Below are 22,306 nucleotides of genomic sequence, written 5' to 3' on the forward strand. Positions count from 1 at the left end.
AGAGAAATATGGTCATGCTATTCAAGGATTAGATGTTTTTAAATTCCAAAGAAACAATTCAGTAGTATTCAAACAAAATGAAACAAAAGTAGTCCATTAAAACATAGTATTGAAGTAATCTGATTCCTGTTGACCAACAAGGTAAAAATGGTATAATTGCATTTCTGTTTATGGGAGCATTTAAAAACATATTCTTCACAGAAGAGTTTGTATCTGACAGCTCTTTTTTAAATCAAAAGTTGAAAACAAATTTTAACTTTACTCTTTGGTTATTAATTATACCTAATAAATGAGTCACTGATATCAATTCACAATAAATTTATTTTACATAAAAGAAAAGCTTGCTGTTAATGAAAAATTCAGTAGAAAACAGTTCTGCTTTAAGTTGGGGCTCAAGTATAGAAGCTGTTAGTGAAATCTCAGTAGAAAGAGAATTTTGAAAGAAAACATTCTTGGCATGAAAGCTCTAACATAAATTCTGTAATGAAATATTTACCATGCAACTTTATTGGCAGAAAAGCCAGTTTCTGATGACTGGTAAATTTTTCTTTCAGTCTCTTAAGACATTAAAATGGAAGATACTTAAAACTGCTCTACTTGGAGTTAATTATATATAAATAGGGTGTCATGATGGGTAATTTTTCCATAGGTGCACCTATTTAATTGAGCAGTTCTAAGTAGGTAATTGGCACTTTGCCCTTCTGATTTCCCCTTTCCCCCATTAGCCAGTCTGAATCCATTCCAACGACACTGAACACAGTGATCACCTACAAAATAAAATATTTCAAGTTATTAACTATATTAAAAATAAAACTATAACAAACCAGATTGGTATTTAATTTGTTTAAATTACTTCCTATAAGTGGACTTTAAACATTATCAATTTTGCTGAAAGATTAAAGATTTTATTGGAGGCATTTTTATATATCTTCAAGTTATTTGGCAGTTAAAAGTTTAAAATATTTTTGTGATATTCAATTATATTAAAATTTCATAAAATGTCAATATAACCACCTGAAAGTCATAAAATATCCATGATAAACTTTCTGAATAAGTAATGAGGAATTTGAATTTTGTTATTATATGTCAAGCTGTGATATAATTTTCTTCTCATACCCACATTACTTACCTCATCTGCCAGAAGTGATAATTCAGTACTGTTCGCAGCATCATAATCATAGAGAACTCTAGCCTTCCTGCTGCCACTTGACTCCTTAAGGTCATTGAGGTTGGACGGAGAGGTGATTACTATGCCACTTGTTGAAGCCACAGCAGGAGAACCAACTGCATTTGCTAAAGAAGATGGCACAGGTGTCCCAGAAGTCTGATTGTTGTTAGAAAGATAACTGGATGGAAAACTGTGGGAAAAGAAAATGTTCAATTAACTATTTCAAAGTGATTAAAGTTCCTGAATGCCACCACTTGGTGGCACTGTTTATCTTCTACCTCCAAATGGACAATTTGCAGATGTTAATTATTTTATACTTTAATGATTCAAGTTACCTCTTGCCTCTTGGGCCAATTATACTAGAGACAATTCAGATGGTTTTCAAATATAAATCTTGAAAATTTGTTTCAAAGCTGTCTTTATTGACTTAAATATAATGGCTACTTACATCCCAGAAAAAAATGATTTAAGTTTTTTTTTTTTAAGGTTTCTTAAGTTAATGCTTTGAGAAATATTAGCATACTTAAACTCTTTTTATGTAAAATGGATCAATCACATTTTCCAATTCATTCCAGTAATATTTATTGAGTACTGCATTACTGTCATAAGCTGAAGACATAAAGATGAAAGGATACTATTTCCTTAAGAATATATAAATAAATGAAAGGATAAGACATTCAAATAATTCGTTATGATGGATAATTATAATGAAATACAAAATCAATATATAGGGAAAAATTCTCAAGTTCATTTTATTCTATTTTTTAGAAAAAAAGTTTAAGTAGCAATCAGTGAAATCTTGTGATTAATATGCTTATGAACAATTTGAAGACAGATTTCTATTTTAAGGCTATTGCTTCACTAATAATATTAACTAGAAAACAGTACAAAATGACTTGTTTATAATCATTTAACTTCAAACATTTCTAAGGTAAGAAATTATCTATGAAAATTCATATTTAAGCCACCTCCCACCCCCACATGCTAGGGATGGAATCCAGGGCCTTGTGCATGCTAGGTAAGTACTATATCACTTAAGGAGCTACATTACCAGCCCCTTACTGAAGTTTAAAAAAAAAAAAAAATTCTGTGATGCTGGGATCAAACCCAGGGCCTTATAAATGCCAGGCAAGTGCTCTACCACTGAGTTTTGCCCCCTAGATCTTTCAATATACATGTTCTTAGTTTGCCTAGAATATTCACCCTACCTTTCTTCATTTAGATGACTCCCACTAAAATAACTTCACTTGGAAATTTTGCTAGGCACAACTGAGTCACAGTTAAGATATCCTCACAACACCCTGCACTTCTTTTACTTTTTTTAATTTATCATATGTCCTATTCAGCTATTGTGTGTATTCCCACCTGGACTTTTAAGTATTATGATAGCAAGGACTATATTTGTCCTATATGTTATTTTGTACATTACAATCTAAATTCCATAAAGGCAAGTATTCTTGCCTGTTTTGTTTGATGCTGTAACCCTAGAATATAACAGTGCCTGGCACATGGCAGGTATTTCTGAAGAATGAACGACTGTGCTTTACATACTATTTTGCTTTACTCAGAATAATCGTAACAGAGAGCTTGAAGTCTTACAGAATATTAAAAAACTTTTTTTAAAATAGTGATTATACAAATTTGTTTATCTTGAAGAGTACCTGTCAATGAACCTATATCTCCCTCAATGAACAGCAAAAAGTATTCAGTATCAAGAAAAAAGTGAAACCTCAAATACTTCTAAAGCTTTCTTTATGTGGCACTAAAAAGGTATTCATTTAAATTATCTTCTCATCCCTATTAACCTCTGTGTCAGAAAAGCTCAAAATGTTCTGTTATCTCATTAGTCTGAACATTATTTTCCTTTAAAATAAAAAAAATTAAAAATCCAACTCTAGGGGTTGGGGTTGTGGCTCAGTGGTAGAGCACTTGCCTATCATGTGTGAGGCACTGGGTTCGATTCTCAGCACCACATACAAATAAGTCAATTAAAGGTCCGTTGACATATTAAAAAAATACAACTCTATGTAAACTAATAAAAGCCTTTTGATTCTTCTAATCTTCACCATTGCTATTCTTGTATAAAAATCTGAATTTCTTCTCATATCAGGACTTAATATGCAAAGAGGAAATTACCACCTTCCCAGTTGTTTCTGGAGGTCTAACATGTACTGGTAACACTGTGCATAGTAAGTCATCTGGGCTTCTACAAAGTCATTCAGACAGCGGAGGTGATGGGCCTATGAAGGAAAGTTAAGAGTCAGTTTTAGGTTCTTAAAGTGGTAAATGCTAAAGATGGGACAAGGCACTGTGATATGCAAGAATCATTTTACTATGAGCCTTATTTTTAAAATCAACCTCAGTGGAGCTCGAGGCTGGGAAGTGCTGAGCCGCGTGTCGTGCCCTGCGCTGCCTAGACTAGCGAACAATACAGTCAGGATGGCTAAAGGTGACCCCAAGAAACCAAAGGGCAAGATGTCTGCTTATGCCTTCTTTGTGCAGACTTGCAGAGAAGAACATAAGAAGAAAAATCCAGAAGTCCCTGTCAATTTTGCAGAATTTTCCAAGAAGTGCTCTGAGAGGTGGAAGACAATGTCTGGGAAAGAGAAATCTAAATTTGATGAAATGACAAAGGCAGATAAAGTACGCTATGATCGGGAAATGAAGGACTATGGACCAGCTAAGGGAGGCAAGAAGAAAAAGGACCCTAATGCCCCCAAAAGACCACCGTCTGTATTCTTCTTGTTTTGTTCAGAATTCCGCCCCAAGATCAAGTCCACAAATCCTGGTATCTCCATTGGAGATGTGGCAAAAAAGCTGGGTGAGATGTGGAATAACTTAAGTGACAGTGAAAAGCAGCCATATATCACTAAGGCTGCAAAGCTGAAGGAGAAATATGAGAAGGATGTTGCTGACTATAAGTCTAAAGGAAAGTTTGATGGCACAAAGGGTCCTGCTAAAGTTNGAAAGAACAAGGCTGTAATGTAGCAACTATTGTCTGTGTCTCCCTTGTGTCTGTTCTTGTCACAAATGTACTTGGGGACATTGGATGCATTCATTTTCTGTAATAAAGTTTCTTAATCAGTCTTCCCCAAAAGTTAAAAAAATAAATAAATAAATAAATAAACCTCAGTGAACAGTGTAGTCAATAATAAGCAAAAAAAAAAAAAAGATTTGATAAGGATGGGAGAAGTAGATGATGATGAGAGGATGAGAGTAAGCAAAAATTTTAAATATTTCTTTATATTATTTGAGAAAGCACCATAACTTAAAATTTCTTTGATAAATGACTAAAAAGGGAGTTCTGTTTTTATTTTCCAAATTGCTTTAGGATCATTAATTCTTTGACTAATGAATTTCCAATGAATAAATACTCACATGTGTACTGCTGATTCCCTCTAGCAAAAGTCTGGTAATCTCTGCTTGACGATCAAATTCACTTTGAGTTATCCTTAATTCCTGTTCAGACTTAAATTAGAAGATAATTTTAGAATTTTGTATCCAGACTGTTTAAAAATTCCCCAGACCAACCCCAAATTGTAATCCAGCAATTCCCTGATTTTGCTTTGTATCTTAAAGGGTCCCTTGTTTCTATGCGTTAATTTTCCTATATTACTCAACCTTAATAGAACTGATTGCTTACCAGCACTTGACTCAAAAGAATCTATTAATGCCAAAGCTTAATGACATACTTGTAAAAGCCTAGAAAACTTACTATGGATAGTCAGAGGATATTTTCATATGTTTTCTAATATCAATTTTGCTAAATTTAATTTTTACAAAATCTTAAAGAGTGCCATAGTTTTGGAAAGTAATGTTACTGTTAAATTCTCAATTAGTACTATTGTTTTTTCTTGGGGGTGGGGGGACTGGGGATTGAACTCAGGGACACTCAACCACTGAGCCACATCCCAAGCCCTATTTGTATTTATTTATAGACAGGGTCTCACTGAGTTGCTTAGCATCACACTTTTGCTGAGGTTGGCTTTGAACTTGCCATCTTCCTGTCTCAGCCCCCTGAGCTGCTTGGGATTACAGGTGTGTGTCACCGAGCCAGCTGTTTTTTTTTTTTTTTTTTTTTTTTACTTTGGTGTTAATGATAGTCTTAATATATTGAATGCAAAAGACTTTAGATTGAAGTCACAGGATTTCTCTCTCTTGAATTTGGTTACCAAATACTTGTTGCCAGGAACTGTTCTTACTTTTCTTCAAAGGAATCTTTGTCCTACATTTTAAATGTCTTTTAAATTTTCTTTCTAAACTATGCATAAAATAGTCATTCAGAAATACTGTCTGTCAAGATTAGGGTTTAAAAACTTTCTTTTAAGAAGTTATGGTTGAGGGCTGGGGATGTGGCTCAAGCGGTAGCGCGCTCGCCTGGCATGCGTGCAGCCCGGGTTCGATCCTCGGCACCACATGCAAATAAAGATGCTGTGTCCGCCAAAAACTAAAAAATTATTAAAAAAAAAAAAAAAAAGAAGTTATGGTTGATTTTCACTGTTGTGCTGGTAAACTGGTTCTCTTTTTTGTTGTGGTAGTGGGGACTAAAGCCAGGGGTGTTCTACAACTGAGCCACACCCCCAGCCCTCTTTATTTTAAAATTTTGAGACAGGGTCTTGCTAAGTTGCCAAGGCTGGCCTTGAACTTGTGATCCTCCTGCTTGAGCCTCCCAAATCACTGGGATTACAGCAGTGGGTCACTGCTGCCCAACTGGTAAATTTTTCTCAAGGAAAAAGGAAAAGCTCTAACATTCTGATTTTCATGATATAAATACTCCCATCACAGCTGATTTGAAACTACCAAGGTGAAGTTACTAACTTTAGAGTTGGGGAAGAGATGTATATAATAGCATACCACTAGTATAGTATAGTTAGTGTAACTTCAACCATCCAATGTTTAGTGCTAGAATAAATTATTTCACTGAAAAAATTAGTAAGGTCTAAAAATAGCCAAAAAAAAAAAAATCTTCCAAAAACACTGGAGTAGGTTGGTAATACGTTGGGGAGGAGAAAATAAAACCTCGTGCCCATTCAAAACAATTATCATCACTGGTGATAATGCCATTATGACTTTATTTTACATCTGTAGTACAAAAATCTTTCCCGCCATGCAAATAATTTACAACATTTTCAAGATGTAGTAAGTATAAAACAAAGTCTGCACTTTTTCCTTTCAATTTCCATCTCAATAACCCTCTGGATAGGAAATTAACTTAGTAAGCCAGTCAACAAAGTAGCAGAAAAGTAATCAGTTGCTATAATATCCCACTGGCAAAGGAGACTAAGAACTGGCTAGATTTACTTTTATGAAAATAAGCTTGAATTCCTCAAGAAGTGAAAAACTGAAATGAAATTTGAATAAAACCAGAAAACCTTAGCAGGTTTTCTGGTTTTATTCAACTTTATCTGTAAGCTACTATGAAGCAGAAAAAAAGTCCCAGAAGAAGAAGAAAACAATGTTCTTCCCAAGGAAAGCATTAGGAAAACCAATCACTTCAGTGTTACAGTTGCACTGTTTACTATTCTGCTTATTTGAACATAAAATGGCTTTAACAGAAAACAACCATAGCAAACCAAAGTAAATGAACTTCAGAAGTAAATGAAGTTGGTTGCATTTAGGTCTTTGTGAAAGTATAACTTGACTTTATAGCCTACTTTTATAAGTAAAAATGGCAAAAGAGTCTACTAACTGGCAATATTTCCGTACAGGTACAAAAAAGTAAGCTAGGTAGCTGATTAAAATAAGTAGGAAGTTTTGAGACTGAAGCAGAAGTAATGTTTTAATTCTAAGAATATTAAATAAAAATATTAAATTATCTCATGAAAGGGATCAATTTTCTAGGTTTGAACAAACTGTAATTGTGAAGAAAAGCACCATCTTACAAAACTTAGAAAGTCACTATTCTGTACAATCTAGACATTCTATTTAGAAAAGATAAACAGCAGGAAAGGAATGAATCTCACTTCTTGGACAAGTTTCAGTGTGTACATACGGAGTGGCTGTAAACAGTCAAATGTCGCAAACCATCTATGGTTCTGACATATGTAACTTGAGCATAATTTATCAGCAAGGCTAAGGAATTTTCAATTAGGTTCATTTACAATCAGTTTACTTAGGAAGAAAATGGTCTATAAGAAGATGATGAGAAAGGTCTAAAGGCAATGAATTTAAACACCTAATATTCTGACCTCTAGAACAATTTTGCTCCCTGACCTAATTTTACAATTAAGTTGTATAATCCTCAGGAAAAAACCTCTACTAAGAATTATAGATACTAGGTAAAGAAGAATTATTTCAAGATGTAACTCAGAAGATGGGCAAGAATCTACTGGTCTGTGAAAATCAGCAATGGATATCTATAAGACAGAAATTTTGGTCATACTTTTGAGACATCTGTGGATGGTTGTTATCTACATTTTCTATGGAGCTTAAATCTTAAAAATATTCCAGGACTATGAAAATTTAAAATTTATATTTTTAAATTATAAAAATGACAAAAAGTGAGTATAGAAGAAAAAAACTCTTCAAATTCATTTTGACATATTTCCTTAGTATTTTTATAAATATTTGTTTCATAAATTTCTTCCCATTCATTATACCAGCTATTTCTCAAATTTGTAGAGGATTGCAAAATCAAGTCAGAAACATTTTGATGTACTTGTATGCCAACCAAAAGGGCAACACCTGGTTTTCTTGTTCAACCCATATTCTCCCCCATGTGGCTCTGTTCCCTTTTTATGCTAGAGGTTTAGGAAGAGATCAGAAGCCAGGGTAGAACCATACTAAGTTGATAAAAAGATTCCATAAAGGAGGATGACAGTATAAATCAAGAATTTTACACTGGATTTCCAGGTCATAAAATCAATAGCTCAGTAATCTACGCATGAAACATACTATATAATTGGCAATCCTACAAAGTCTGAAAATATTAAGATTTATGAAGCTATTTAAAAGTCAGGGGACATAATTACTACCTGCCCTCAAATCCCCAGCATCATCCTCACATACAAGTAAGATTTTAGTAGGCCTGAGCATGAAAAATAAATGAAAAATGCTTCTAAAAACCTAAAATAGAATTTGAAATAAGTCTGCATCAAAGTCATATTTTTTCCTTTTTAAACTCTTACTTTATTACTTGATTTCCCAGACCAAAGATTAGAAATGTTAACAAAGGCAGAGGAACTGTTAGAAGTCAAATAGATTCTACAAGAAGCAATCTAAGACTGATGCTGAGGGTAAGACAAAAGCACCGATTAATTATTAAATCACAGAATGATGAATATTCATAATAATGACCTTAACTGCAAATATTTGCTATTCTGTGTTCAATGAAGTAATAAAGTACATTTTTAATAGATATTTTTAATGAAAGTGACAGAAAAACTAGCTTTGGTGCTGAAGAGAACAAATGTCAGTCACCTAAAAGTTATTTGTATAAGACATGATACATTCGCTTCTCTGAAGATAAAGGACATTGTGTTAATTATACTTCATATTTTAAAATGTGTCATTAGAAAAAATTATCAATGAATAAATCAAGTATCTAGTATTCTAGCAAGGCACCATAAGATAACTATTAACAGGTATTTAGAATTTATCATGGTGTGTGCAAATCACATCTCTGCAGCATTGTTCTACTGCTCTGTAGAGCTGCTATTAGCCAAACAGACCAGAACATTTCTATTTCAGATCTAAAAAGGCACAGTAATATAGGGTTGGGGTATGGCTCAGTGGTAGAGTGCTTGCCTGGCATGTGTGAGACACTGGGTTCAATTCTCAGCACCTCATATAAATAAAAAAATAAAGGTCCACCACCAACTAAAAAAAAAAAAAATTAAAAAAATAAAGGTACAGTAACACAGACTGACTGGACCTATGGGTGTCACCTAATGTTTAGTGAATTAATGGCAATTAAGTTATTATTATTTTTTTATTTTAGTGGTACTGGGGATTGAACCCAGGGCTTTTTGTGTACTAGGTAAGCATTCTATCACTATGCTACATCCCCAGCCCAAGGCAAATAAATTCTTCTTTCATAATTCTGTAGTTAGTAATAATTTACTTACTTTTGTCACTTCCTCTGCCCAAATCTAGCCAGCATTAAAAATTAAGAGAAAAATATACAGCATGAAAGAAAGTTGGAATTTAACATCTTCTACAACTACTTAGTATAGAAAAATGTAAGTATTTTAATCTAAATGGCATACTCTCCTTTTTCTAAAATGTCATTATTATCAAATTAAACACAGTACTAATTAAATCAGTACAGCTTAACATATTGTGAAAATATGCCTTTTATAGGAATCAATACTACTGATTTTTAAATCTTATGCTAATTCTATAAATTTATAAGAATAAAAACTTTGTCAAATTGTGAACATCTGACTTGCCTTAGTTTTAGTTTTCTCATCTACAAAATGCGATGTTTGGACTAAATAATTTCTAATTTTTTTTTCAAAATAAATTATAAAATTTTAGGAATTAAAAACAAAGCAAGAATAAAGGGTCATTGAATGCCAACAAAATAACTTTTTGGGGGGAGGGGAGACAACAAACTTGAAATATAAAAAATTTAAAATTACCAGAGTTAAATATATCTCACCATAAGTAGATGATATAGTAAAACAAATGATTAATAAATGAAACAAACAGTTGCTAATTGTTTAGGAAGACATTTTTACTTAAGACAAAAGAAAACCTATAATTTATATACTAAACTTAACAATGACTAAAACATTTTCACACTTTTCATTTAGCTATGGATAGGACAATGGAAATGCATTCTCTTGCTATCTAAGTAAAGCCGTAATTTAGCAAGGGCTTAAATAATTACAGTTAAGAAAAACAAACATTTTTTCCTTGCTTCTAGTTCAATGCTAATGAAATAAAAAAATCAATTAGTTGCCAATTTATTAACTATACTGCAGATTTCTAACCACTTCTAATGGAAGTAATGCACCTAGGAATATAATGCCAAGCCCTACAAAGTTTAATTGGCCTAATATGTGTAAGTTATTTGCCTATGCTCATTTCATAACTACTTATTTCATTAAAGCTAAAAACCCAATATCTCAAAAATTTCCTCAAATTGAGCTCAATATATACATTGGAAATTATAAAACAATCTTCATCTCTATTTTTGCCCCAAAGTTATCACCATTTTGAAACTTTCTTAAGCGAGATAGCACTGGATGTGAAATGGGCCTGGCCTATAGGAATACCTGACCTAATGGAGTTTGGCTAATCCTGGCATGGTGGAGGAAAATAGTACATTAAGTTTGGGTAACAAAAAGGTAAATACTGATGCTACTGAGAAGCAAAGTCGATTTGTATACCTTTGTTTTTCTCTAAGATAAATTTTGTTATTTTTCTTTGCCAAAAGTGAAAATATGAAATGCTAGCTTAAACTAGCATATTTTACTGGCTGTCAAAAAGAACTAGATATCTATGATTCTAAAATCTATATCTGATATAATCCATATATTGGCAGTAAGAACATATAGCGTATTTTCTTTAAGATTCATTATCACTTCAGCTAGTACACCTTTCTACACATACTATGAACGAATGGCTTTAATTATTTTAGATTTTTACATGTAGCTAACTAATAGCAAGAGAAGGCACTTTATTCAAGATGTAGAAAACACAGTAGGCCAACAAACCTTCAGCCATTTTACATGCAGGAAGTTGAGCATGTAAGAGAAATTTACCATAATATTATCTCCTTCAAGGCGAGCTGAGTTTAGTTGCTTAAGTGCATAGGTAAGAGACAAGAACACATACCAATGAACAAGGTGAAACAAATTACTTCTGTACAATAAAGCACACACTAAACAAGTATTAAGAATTGATAAAAATTGTTTTTTCTACTGAAGAAAAATCCAACTATACTTATTCTATGAAATTTCATGTAGTGGTATTTAATTTTTCTAAAAGATTCAAATTTCCGAGAAATAAAAATGGTTGATGCTTAATTTTAAATTAGAATCATTTCAGAAAAAGCATTTTAAAAACTCTCAAATTTTTAATTAAATTTTGATCTACGAAAGCTTTCTGCCTATCTTACAATTTTCCTATTCAAAGGTCATTTGTATTTTATTAATTTATGATGCCTTCAACCATTTTTTTTTTAAATTAGTCTCAATCAAGTCTTGGCAAACCCTGGAGGCAAATGAAAGGAATGTCAATCCTTGTATTTCTAATAAGCTTTAAATTCAAACATGTGTACATATAAAGGTAAGGTTATATGATGGTGCTACCAACTGATATTAAAGATAAAAGATTTAGACTGCTGTGAAAATTCTTAAAGTGTAAAGGGAGTATGTGTAATATGAAGTATTTGAAGAAATATTTTCCATTAAATTTGTATGACCCCAAATAATAGAGATCTAAACCTCTACATACTAGAAAATTTTGAAAACAGCTGTTTTTTTTCTTCCCATTAATGAAACTCTGAAATAATTTTTTAAAAAGTTTATATTAGACTAAGATTATCTTAATAAATGTATTTATTATACATTGTCCTTGTTTCCTCAAGACATAAATTCTATTATATCTGCAAACAATTTCTATTCATTTTGAAACATTAAAGTAGGTTTTCTCCTTTTTGCTCAATTGGTATATTTTAAGAAATGTGTTTGATGTTGTTTACCATTCTTCAATAAGCTAACTTAGTCAAACAGAAGTTAGTGAAGGAGCAATATTGGTTATAGGCAGATTTTTCCCTTTTAGGGCTAAATCACCAAAAATTTTACTATGCTAGATTATGAACTGAAGGTAGTAGAGATTTTATTATTTATCTATAAACTTCTCCTCTTAAGTATAGTACCTTGTGCAAAATTAGCGCTCAATAAATACAGAATTTAAAAAAGAGGTCACAGGAAACTAGTAAATTTTTTTAAAACCTCACATGTACAGGTATAAACTAGTCACAAAATAATCTATGTAAATTTATAAAGCAGTGAACTCGAAGTCTGAGGTTAAACTAACTTCTTCACTTACCAACTAGAAATCAAGAATGTGTCAGAGGAAAAAAAAAAAAAACCAAAAATCCCCTAGTGGTTTCTATTCTGTATTCTACAAGTCATTCAAAAGAAATATGGGGGTGGGGTGTGGAGTTGGAAGGATCACCAAATATAGGCATACCTTAAGAATTTATGTAGTAAATTAAAAGAACTATTCCTGTACCAAATATTTAGACTTATTGCTGAAAATAAATTGATTATCTCATGGAAAGAATAAAAACCAGGAAATGTGAACTTTTGCCTAGACTAATGTTTTTAATATTTGGCAACAGATAAATTTTATGTAATATAGAAATTCTAGAAAATTAGTATATAAATGAGATTGCTGGATTATGCCATTTAAATCATTTCAATTTTAAACAAACTTCCATGGGAAAAATTTGGTCCTTAAAAATACATAGCACAGGGGCTAGGGTTGTGGCTCAGTGCAGAGTGCTTGCCCTGCACATGTGAGGCACTGGGTTCAATCCTCAGCACCACATAAAAATAAACAAAGATATTGTGCCCATGAATAACTAAAAAATATTTTAAAAAAAACATGGCACAGGAAAACTGCGAATGTATTTCCTAGATGTATCAAAGTAAATGCCCAAAATGTGTTTACTATTATATTTAGTTCTTACACATTTTAATAGAGTGGCAAAATAGTTGAGAATAAAAAGGACTTTTGATACTGTTAAATCTATGTACGTCCTGACACTTTTCTAAGTAAGAAGCAAACTATCAATATTCTATAAATTTGATAATGCTATTATTCCACAATCATCACTGGGTATATGCAGGCATTTTAAACAAAAAAGATTCTGTTCTAGTTCAAACATTCATTTAAGTGACCTTTGTTTATATCTCAATATTTTTTTGATTATAAAATTAGTATCTTAAAAACCAATTTTAATTTTACTATATAATATAAACTTATTATTAGCAACTACAAACTAATAATTTAGGGTCTCTTGCCATCTATAGTATTCATTTTGAAAGTTTTAATTCTGCAGATAGTCTGTTAGGGAAGTGATGTTGTTTATGCTGATAATGTCATGATAAGCTCTGAAGTGAAAATGAAAGTGAATGCAAAATCTAATATAAAACCCAAAAGAAGGCTCCTGTAAGAAAAACTTAACGCTGCTCATAAAAGGTACTGGGGTAGCATCACAAGATATCACTAACACCATATCTGTTTTAAATTTCACTCTTAATTCTCAACCTATTGTCCTTAAAAGAAGAGAATTACCTGATTACTACCAGCACTGAAGTAATATGCTTATTTAGGCAATGAGACTCACTGGTGGTAGTGGTAGTGAGTTGGACGTATCATACCTCTTAACATTCCTTTGCTTAAATTAAGAATGTTAGCTTTCCCATATCTTAAATGTGTGCCAATTTAAATTTGAGTAATTCTTTTAAACTTTGGAATGGAATTACAGTAGACATTATAACTATTAGATTAACTCAAAAACCTATAAATGAATCCTTTTAAGAAAGTTATGTATAAAATCATCAAATTTTTGTATCTAATGTTAGTAAATTATAATATTTTAAAGCTACTCAGTTAAAAAAAAGTATGCTGAAAGTTGATTTTCTGAAAAATATTCCAAAACTTTTATTTATCTAAGTGGGTTTTTCTCATCTTCAAAATAGCCACCTGGGAGCCCATTATGCCTTTGGAACTACTCTTGGTGAGAGTTTCCTTTAGTCAGTATAGTCACATGTAGGAAGGGAATCCATTTGATTTTAAGCTACATTAAGTATTCCCAGATTTGATTCATTCTGATCTTAATTACCATCTTTTTTTGCTGTTTCCTAACTTAATAAACCTACCTAAATCTATAAATCTAAATAAATACAAATTTGTCATCACCACTAAGGAAATTTACAGAACATGACACAGCTTTAGGAGGTATCATAATTTTTATTTTTTAGCAACAGCTGTATCACTGATTAACATCTCTTGAAATGACTACTTTGGACTGACCTGAATTATCAATTCTGATAAATTTGTTTAAAAACACAAAAACATGACCAGAAAGTTATATTCTTTTCTTAAGGACAATCTGTATCTTGCCTGGTATATTTGTAAAATATTTTACAAAATTTTAAAAGTGTTAAACTTTTTTTTAAAATTAAAATGAAAAAAATTACTTACTGAACTTCTGGTTTCTGCAGCTTTCGCCTTTTTTAGTCTGGTTTTTGCAGCATCCAAATCCAGTCTCTTATTTTGTAATAGTTTCCTTTCTTTCTATAAATACAGAAAAGAAAAAATACTCAAGATGTTAAAATCCAGTAAAAGCATACATGAAATATTCCTTTCCATTTAATACATGTATCACCTGATAAAGATCTATGATTATAAATTGGCTTATAAAGCACCCATGTAGTAAGGCTTTGCCTAGCATGTGGGAGACACTGAGTTCAATCCCCAGCAACACACACACACACACACACACACACACACACACACACACCAGGTATCTGACTTTAAAAAATAATTTTTCGCCAGGCACGTTGGCACACACACCTGTAATCCTATCAAAGAAGGAGAACTGAGTTCAAAAGCAAGTTGCTAAGTAACTCACTGAAACCCTGTCTCTAAATAAAACAAAATAGGGCTGGGGATGTGGCTCAGTAGTTGAGTGTCCCTGAGTTCAATCCCCAGTACCCTCCAAAAAAATAAATTAAAAAAAAAATGATTTTCAGTTTTAAAATAACCAAAACATTTTAGAATCTGGGGAATCCAGGAAAGATGGCATAGAATATAGAAACAAAGAAATATTAGTCTTAATATTTTATGAGTTTGTCCTCCTCCCATCCACAGGAAATATTTGGTAATATAATTTTGGTTTCCACAATTGGGGACTATTATTGATATCTACTGAGTAGAAGGCAGGGATGCTAATTAATATCCTATAATATAGTACAGCTCCCACTTCAGAATTACTCTGTCCAAAATGTTAATGGTAGCTAGGTTGTTAAACTCTACTTCAAACAGTTACAGATTATCCAGGAAGTCCTGTGGTAAAGGAAACAAATAGGGCAAGATTCCTTGATGTCCTATGTGATCTATCTACCTTAGGGATTGGGCAGGCTATTTTTCTGTTTTTTTTGATACTGGGTATTGAACCCAGGATCATAGGTATGCTAGGCAAAAAATGCTCTACCTATAGACTATATTCCCAGCCTAAGCATGCTGTTGTTCATATCACAGCACTGAATGCAACTCTACTCCAAAATGGAATTTCAAATTTATACAATGAATAAACTTACTTAGTATCTCAGAATTCCTCACATTAATTTTAAGCTTTTGTATAATAGGATAAGTTTATTATAATTCTATTTTATTAATTCTTGGATTCTATACATAAAATTTTATCCTACTGAGAAGTTAGTATCTTTTAAATCATATTTCAAGTTGGTTCTTCTGCCTTAGGCCAAATACTTATTTACACATACAAATCCACTGTATAAACATATTGAAAATTTTATAAGGTTTTGTAAGAAAAAACTCGCAAATGAAAGTTCATAATTGTGGGCTGGGATTGTGGCTCAGTGGTCGAGTGCTCGCCTCGCATGTGTGAAGCTCTGGGTTCGATCCTCAGCACCACATTAAAATAAATAAAGGTATTGTGCCCAACTACAACTAAAAAAATAAATATTAAAAAAAGAAGCTTTAAACATTTAAAAAAATGTTAGTAATTATGTTTACAATAAAGATCAGTCTTACAAAATCTCAGGAAAAAAAAATCCACCAAGATCTTCACTCTCCATCCTTAACAAGTTAAACTAAAGATAGAGACTAACAGATTAGGTTTGGAAAACAAGTTTTTTGTTTTATACTTCAGCAAGTAAACTCAGTAATGTGAAAAGATAATATATTTTTAAGAATGCATAAAGAATAGTACCCAGAAACATATCTTCCAATAATTAGGTTTCTAGTTCCAGTTTAAATAGTTACATAACTATATTATAGCTACATATTAGACCATGTTTCCATAATTATTCCAGGAACTCTGCTATATTTTGGTGTTGGTAATCAATGAGAATGAATGTAAATGTATCAATAATAATGTAGGACACACACAAAAAATGAAGCCAAAGTTACTAATATTCTTTTATTTTGGTTTAGTTGTGTGTGTCCTGGTGAATATTTAAGTTTTCTAATCTGCTTACATTTATGACCACTAAGAGGAAAAATTACTTATTAAAAACTTTAAGGCCAGGGGTGGTGGCACATGTCTATAATCCCAGTGGCTGAGGCAGGTGGATCATGAGTTCAAAGCCAGCCTCAGCAAAAGTGAGATGCTAAGCAACTCTGTGAGACCCTGTCTCTAAATAAAATACAAAACAGGGCTTAGTGGTGGAGTGCCCCTGAGTTCAAACCCTGGTACCTCAATAAACAAACAAATAAACAAAAACTTTAAGCATAAATCTGATTATATTTTACTAAAAAAGAACATTTTCCAACTCACAGCAATTGTTTTGTAATCTCCTTCTATAAAGTTTCTTAAAGGAGTGAGAAAATTTAAGGCTGATGTTTGAATTAGTTCTCTGTCAGCTGTTCCAATTCGTTTTTGTGTTTCTCCACATTTAATAAGAGCATTACCTGCAAAGAAAAGATTTTTTTTTAACCAGTGTCTAGCAATGTCATAAAATTAAGAATCACATAAAAATAAATCATGAATTTGATTTGCTTAAAAGTTAGTTGTCACTTATTTACTTCAGTAAAATCAAACAGAATTAAATGTAATTAACTGATTATTTTAAAGTAAATTTAGGGGCCGGGGATGTGGCTCAAGCGGTAGCGCGCTCGCCTGGCATGCGTGCAGCCCGGGTTTGATCCTCAGCACCACATACAAACAAAGATGTTGTGTCCGCCGAAAACTAAAAAATAATATTAAAATTCTCTCTCTCTCTCTCTTTTTTAAAAAAAAAATAAAGTAAATTTAGGATGAATATCTAAATAAAATAGACCAAAGATTATGCACTATCATATCATGGTTAACTATACAAATTCTACCAATGGTACTAAAGAGGACATATATGCCCCCAAATATTTATGTTCCCAATTCAGATAGAAAAGCTTAGAAAAATATAAAGCTTGTAATATTTTAACAAGTATATCAGTCACAATTTGTTTTATTTCTATATCCATGCACTTACATAACTAGGAACAGTTTACATCTTAAGAAAACCCCGTGATGTTTAAATAGGGCAAGTACAATAGCAAAGCAGAGGCAGAAAGAGCAGAAAAAAAGGGAACCCTAAGATTAGGGTTCTACTCCAAGTTTTAGCTCTAATAAGCTTTAGTTTTATATATTTTAATTCCTTCATGTTACAATAAGATTAGATCTGATTGGTAAGGAAGGTAATATAGCATAATAGTTAAGAGCTCTGTCTCTGATAGATCTGTATTTGAATTACTAGCTGTGTGAACATGGATAAATTATTCAACCTCCTCAAGCCTCAGTTCGTCTTTAAAATAGAGATAAAAGAATTTATATTATAAGCAGAATGTAAGTAAGGATTTACTGAAATAATACACAAACATAGATACTGTATCATGCTTAACCTAATAACTGGAATACTTAATTTTTAGCTATTATCATTTACTAATAATAGGTTCTCAAAGCCTTCCAACAATCAGGTCACATTCACTGGATTTACTAAGAGGTGCAAAGAGATTAAACATTAAAAAAAAAAAAAAAGTGAAAGCCTTTATAATTTTCATGCTCTACTAGGCCTTCAGCTCCATGAAAGGAATGAGCTGGGTCCCCTTCATATACCTACCTATACGATCCTAGAATAAACAGGTAATAATAAAACATGTTTAACATGCAAAGGTTTTCTAAAAATTAAGTTATTTATAATTAATTTCAAGTTTTTAAGAATTTTCAGACTTCCAAAAATTAGATTTAAAAAATTATAATGTAGATATTTCAATGTTGTACATCTAAAAAGCCATTCAATGTATTAATGGCATTATACAGTATTCAGGTTATTTCTTTCTGACAAAAAGATAACTACTAAAACCTGAAACCCACATAATCCCAGAATTTAGGAGCTTTTTATAAATCAGAACTACTTGTGGAAATTCATTTAATCTACCTATCATTTCACATTCAAATAAGGACCATTTTCTTGCAGTAGTCTTAAGAGAATTATTAGCCATAAACAATAGGGAAAAGAAGTAACAGAAATCTGAATAGTCTCACGTTATGAGAATATTAGATCTGAATAAAAATAAAGATGTGTAATTTTGAGCTGTAACTCAAAGATGTGTAACTTTTTTTGAGCTTCACAGTTGTACATCTAAAAAGTACAGCAACTAATAAACCTGGGTTAACTATAAAACACCACTATAGAAAACATGAAATATATGAAGAAAAAAATGAAATGTTATCCAAACATCTAGAGATAACCACTTTTAACCTTTGTTTTTGCTTACTGATATCACTGCAAAATTTTTACAAAAGTACTAGTGACTTCTTCAAACATTTATTGTGTGTATAGTATCTTTAATAGGAAATAAAACGATCTCAAAAAAGCTTAAAAAATCATGCATAACCATCATATAACAGAAGTATTATGATACAGGTATTATAAGGTCACTGGGAATACAAGGGAAGAATTCTTTAGATTTTTAGAACTAAAAAAAGATATGAATTCTCTGAATAACTAAATGTATGCTTAAAATTTTTTTAAATTAGAGTATTATACATAGTAATTGTGTTCATCTTGACAAAATTATACATGCATGGAATGCAGTTTCAGTTCATGACCCCTCCCCGACCCCTTCTCTTTCCTCTACTGATTTACATTTCACCCCTCCATCCATTCACTTATCTATTGTGGTACTGGGGATCTAACTCAGGGGTGCATTATCACTGAGCCTTACACCCAGCCCTTTTTAAAAATTTTAAATTTTGAGATAGGATCTCACTAAGTTGCTGAAGCTGGCCTTGAACTTGCAATCCTCCTGTCTCAGGTTCCTGAGTTGCTGGCATTACAGGCATGCACCACCATGCCCAACTCATCTATTTATTTTTGATTGGTTCTTTCTACATATACATAAAGGTGAAATTCCCTGTGGTATACTGATATATGCACATAACATATGATTTTTAAAAAATTCATTCTGCATTTCCTCGCTTTTCCCCTTCCTCCTCACTCCCCACCAATTTCCTTTTACACTACTGATCATCCCTATATCTTTATGATATCCTGTCCTTTCCTCCTCCTTCCCTTTATTTCACTCTAGCTTACACATATAAGAGAAAAATAATCAATCAACCTTTGAGTTTCTAAGTCTGGCTTATTTTACTTAGCATGATGTTCTCCATTTCCATCCATTTATCAGCAAATGCCATAATTCTATTCTTCTTTATGGCTGAGTAAATATATGCTTAAATATTAAACTATACACATTTATTGGTTACTTATAGGTCTTCAAAATATTTACATAACAAATATGAAACTAAAATTGACTCTACTATATGTTAATGACATCTCTGAGTAGCCAAAATCTAAATGTAAAGACATTTCTTATCAGAACTTTTTGCTTTTTTCTTACCATAAGCTGTTCCTGGGCCAAACTCAGTTCCTGCATCAATCATATATTGTCCCAAAAGTTCTGGGTTGTTTATACGACTTGGTGCTTTTCTATCCAGTTTCTCATAAACAAATTCTTCTATCCTTGCATCTAGGGGAAAGGTTAACATCAGTGACTTCAAAAGAGCAAAACTATTTAAAATATTGTTTTGTTCCCCTCCCAATCATTTACTGCCTCTTAAATATGAAGTTAGCATTCATTCAAGTACGTATCTTCATGTATAACTTTTTATTTACATGTTAAGAGAATTATATAGCTCTAAGAAATTTGTATTTTAGAAATCTGATGAAATATCTCAGCACAAAAACATTTTACAATAAAGTTGAAACCATTATTTGCGTAGTCTATGGGCTTTGTTTCAGAAGAAAATTGGTAGTATTTAATATCTAGTAATGTTGCCTTTGTCCTATTTTAGTACTTTAAACACTCCATTTATGTTCACAATCAGGAAATTTTGGCTAGGAAAATATGGATGGACATGAGGAATCTAAAAGAACTTAAGAGTCACATTTGACACATTTAGCGTGAACACATACTCATTCTTGACAGAGTCTAAATATAGACATAGGAGCTTATGGAATAGAAAATCTAGGTTTGTAGAATACAGATAAATCAGCAATATGAAACCATGGCTTTAGTGTAGTTATGCTTGAAGTTTATAGGTATATGGGTGATACACAGGGGGCATGCATTCACTTTCAAGATTTCACCATTAAAAATAAGTTTAAATTACAAAAGGTCAAAGTAATACAGAACATTAGTATAAATGGAAAGGGGGAAAAACAATAAAAGCTGAATAAATACTTCTATAGGGGAATGTATAAAACCAAAAAAATCTCCTTGCTGCCCAACAGCAAGGTATTTCAGGGCTAAATGTAAACATGGTAGAAGTTTCCAGAAACAATAATTAAGTATAAATTAGAATTACAATCTGAAGCTAAAGTCAAATAGGTTCCTTGTTAAGTATCCCCCAGAGATTCCTATATAATTGGAAGTTTCACACAGGGCACTGAAAAATTCCAAAAATGAGCTGAACCAGCAAGCATGTCAGAAGTTGGCAAAAGAGTTAAAATAAAATATACATATTAAAGGATGTTAGAATTAATACTTGCTTTTCTGGCAGACTCTGGTGCAAATTCAGAAGAGTTTTTAAGCAGAATTTTAAAATCTAGTTTAAACTGAGTCATTGCAAAATAATCATTTAAAACATGCTAACTTCATTCCAGAATTTCATTTTCTAACCGATTCTTAGTTTTGACTGTTTTTTACCTATCTAGTCAAAAGTTTAAAGGCAAATCCTATATTATTTAATTTGGTTAATAAAACATCTATATATGATAATAATATAGCAAAAATAACTGCTTCATTATAGTGGCCCATTCAATAGGTCATAAAATATTAAAATATGTAGTTAATTCTACTATAATGTAAATATTTTTGCATACTACTTTAAAAAAGTATTATGATTTATAATTTAAATAACCTTAAATGAATAAGAAATGTCACATGGTGTCCAAAGAAAATAGGCTTCACTCAAGGTGTAAAAGGCTTATTTTAAAAGGTCACTACAATTTAACTAAAATGGCACACAGGATTACTAATATTTCTACTCTTGAAGCTTAAATTAGTTTCTAAAAATAAGTTTATGGCATTTCATAACATGGTCATAACAGTACTTGGGAAAAGAGAAGGAAAGCATTCATTTGTTGCCTTTGTGCTTTATTTCTGATATATAAAGCTTACATTGAAAAGACTAGATGTCAGTAAACCTGGTTCTAGTCTATGTTCCACATCCAATTAGCTATGTTACCCTGGACAGAGGCTAACTCTGTGAGTTTCATGCAACACTCAAGTATTGGCAAGGTTGACATGAGTGATCTCACAGTTGTCTGATATAATATTTCAAACACATAATTATCACTACCATATTAACGTATATTTAAAGTATTCCCTGCATCCTAATCTTGCACCAAAGATAGTTTAGTACTAAATAATTTTTAAATAATATTGGCATAATTTTTTAAAAAGTTTCACATAGTGGCTACACCCCATTTTTGAAAAAACAATTTGGGATAAAATCTGTGGCGATTATGAAGTGAAATGTGGTAATTAAATAGGATAATTTATTTGAAAATATAAAATAAAGATAAAAAACTGGTAATTATTTAAGCTTCTATATAACTTTCCCTTAATTGTTTAGGATAACCCCTAACTGGACAGAAAAGGAAAATGTATTTGTCAGTTCAGCCTCTCACAGCTCTTCGAATTCAAAGCCAGTGTCTGAAGTTGAGTTTTCAACAGTACTCAACAAAGGCTTAAAAAAATGTTTTTTGTAAATTTGTTAAGAGGGTACACCAAAAGTGTTTATCATTTCTTCTTTACCCAAAGTACACACAAAAATAACCAGAGACACTTTAGCCATAATCAAAAAATCTGTTTTCAATATTAAAAAACCACTAATAGCACTTTAGGTAAATAAGATAAAAATTTCTTATATTTGTCCCCCCCCCC

General features: G+C 31.8%; 2 protein-coding genes across 11 annotated transcripts in view; one reads left to right on the plus strand and one right to left on the minus strand.

Moving 5' to 3' along the window:
- Positions 1–303: 303 nt before the first annotated feature.
- Sh3glb1 (SH3 domain containing GRB2 like, endophilin B1) overlaps positions 304–22,306 on the minus strand; it is a 33,603-nt gene continuing 11,600 nt past the window's right edge. The window contains exons 3-11 of one of the 10 annotated variants that reach the window (XM_048814978.1): positions 19,757–19,885; positions 16,656–16,789; positions 14,336–14,428; positions 10,879–10,917; positions 9,235–9,258; positions 4,547–4,636; positions 3,308–3,408; positions 1,130–1,358; positions 304–767 (exon numbers count right to left, since the gene is read on the minus strand). In XM_048814978.1, the coding sequence (XP_048670935.1) occupies positions 660–767; positions 1,130–1,358; positions 3,308–3,408; positions 4,547–4,636; positions 9,235–9,258; positions 10,879–10,917; positions 14,336–14,428; positions 16,656–16,789; positions 19,757–19,885 (947 nt within the window). In that variant the 3' untranslated portion in view covers positions 304–659. Of the gene's footprint in view, positions 768–1,129; positions 1,359–3,304; positions 3,409–4,546; positions 4,637–9,234; positions 9,259–10,830; positions 10,918–14,335; positions 14,429–16,655; positions 16,790–19,756; positions 19,886–22,306 lie in introns of all 10 variants that reach the window. The other 9 variants (XM_048814977.1, XM_048814975.1, XM_048814974.1 and 6 more) reach the window with 9 other exon arrangements.
- Positions 3,538–4,156, plus strand: LOC107158235 (high mobility group protein B3-like). The gene has a single exon (XM_048815033.1). It carries the CDS (start codon positions 3,608–3,610, stop codon positions 4,154–4,156), a length of 549 nt encoding a protein of 182 aa, XP_048670990.1. The 5' UTR covers positions 3,538–3,607.

The sequence above is a fragment of the Marmota marmota genome, unplaced genomic scaffold (assembly GCF_001458135.2).
Source record: "Marmota marmota marmota unplaced genomic scaffold, marMar, whole genome shotgun sequence".
Lineage (NCBI taxonomy): Eukaryota > Metazoa > Chordata > Mammalia > Rodentia > Sciuridae > Marmota > Marmota marmota.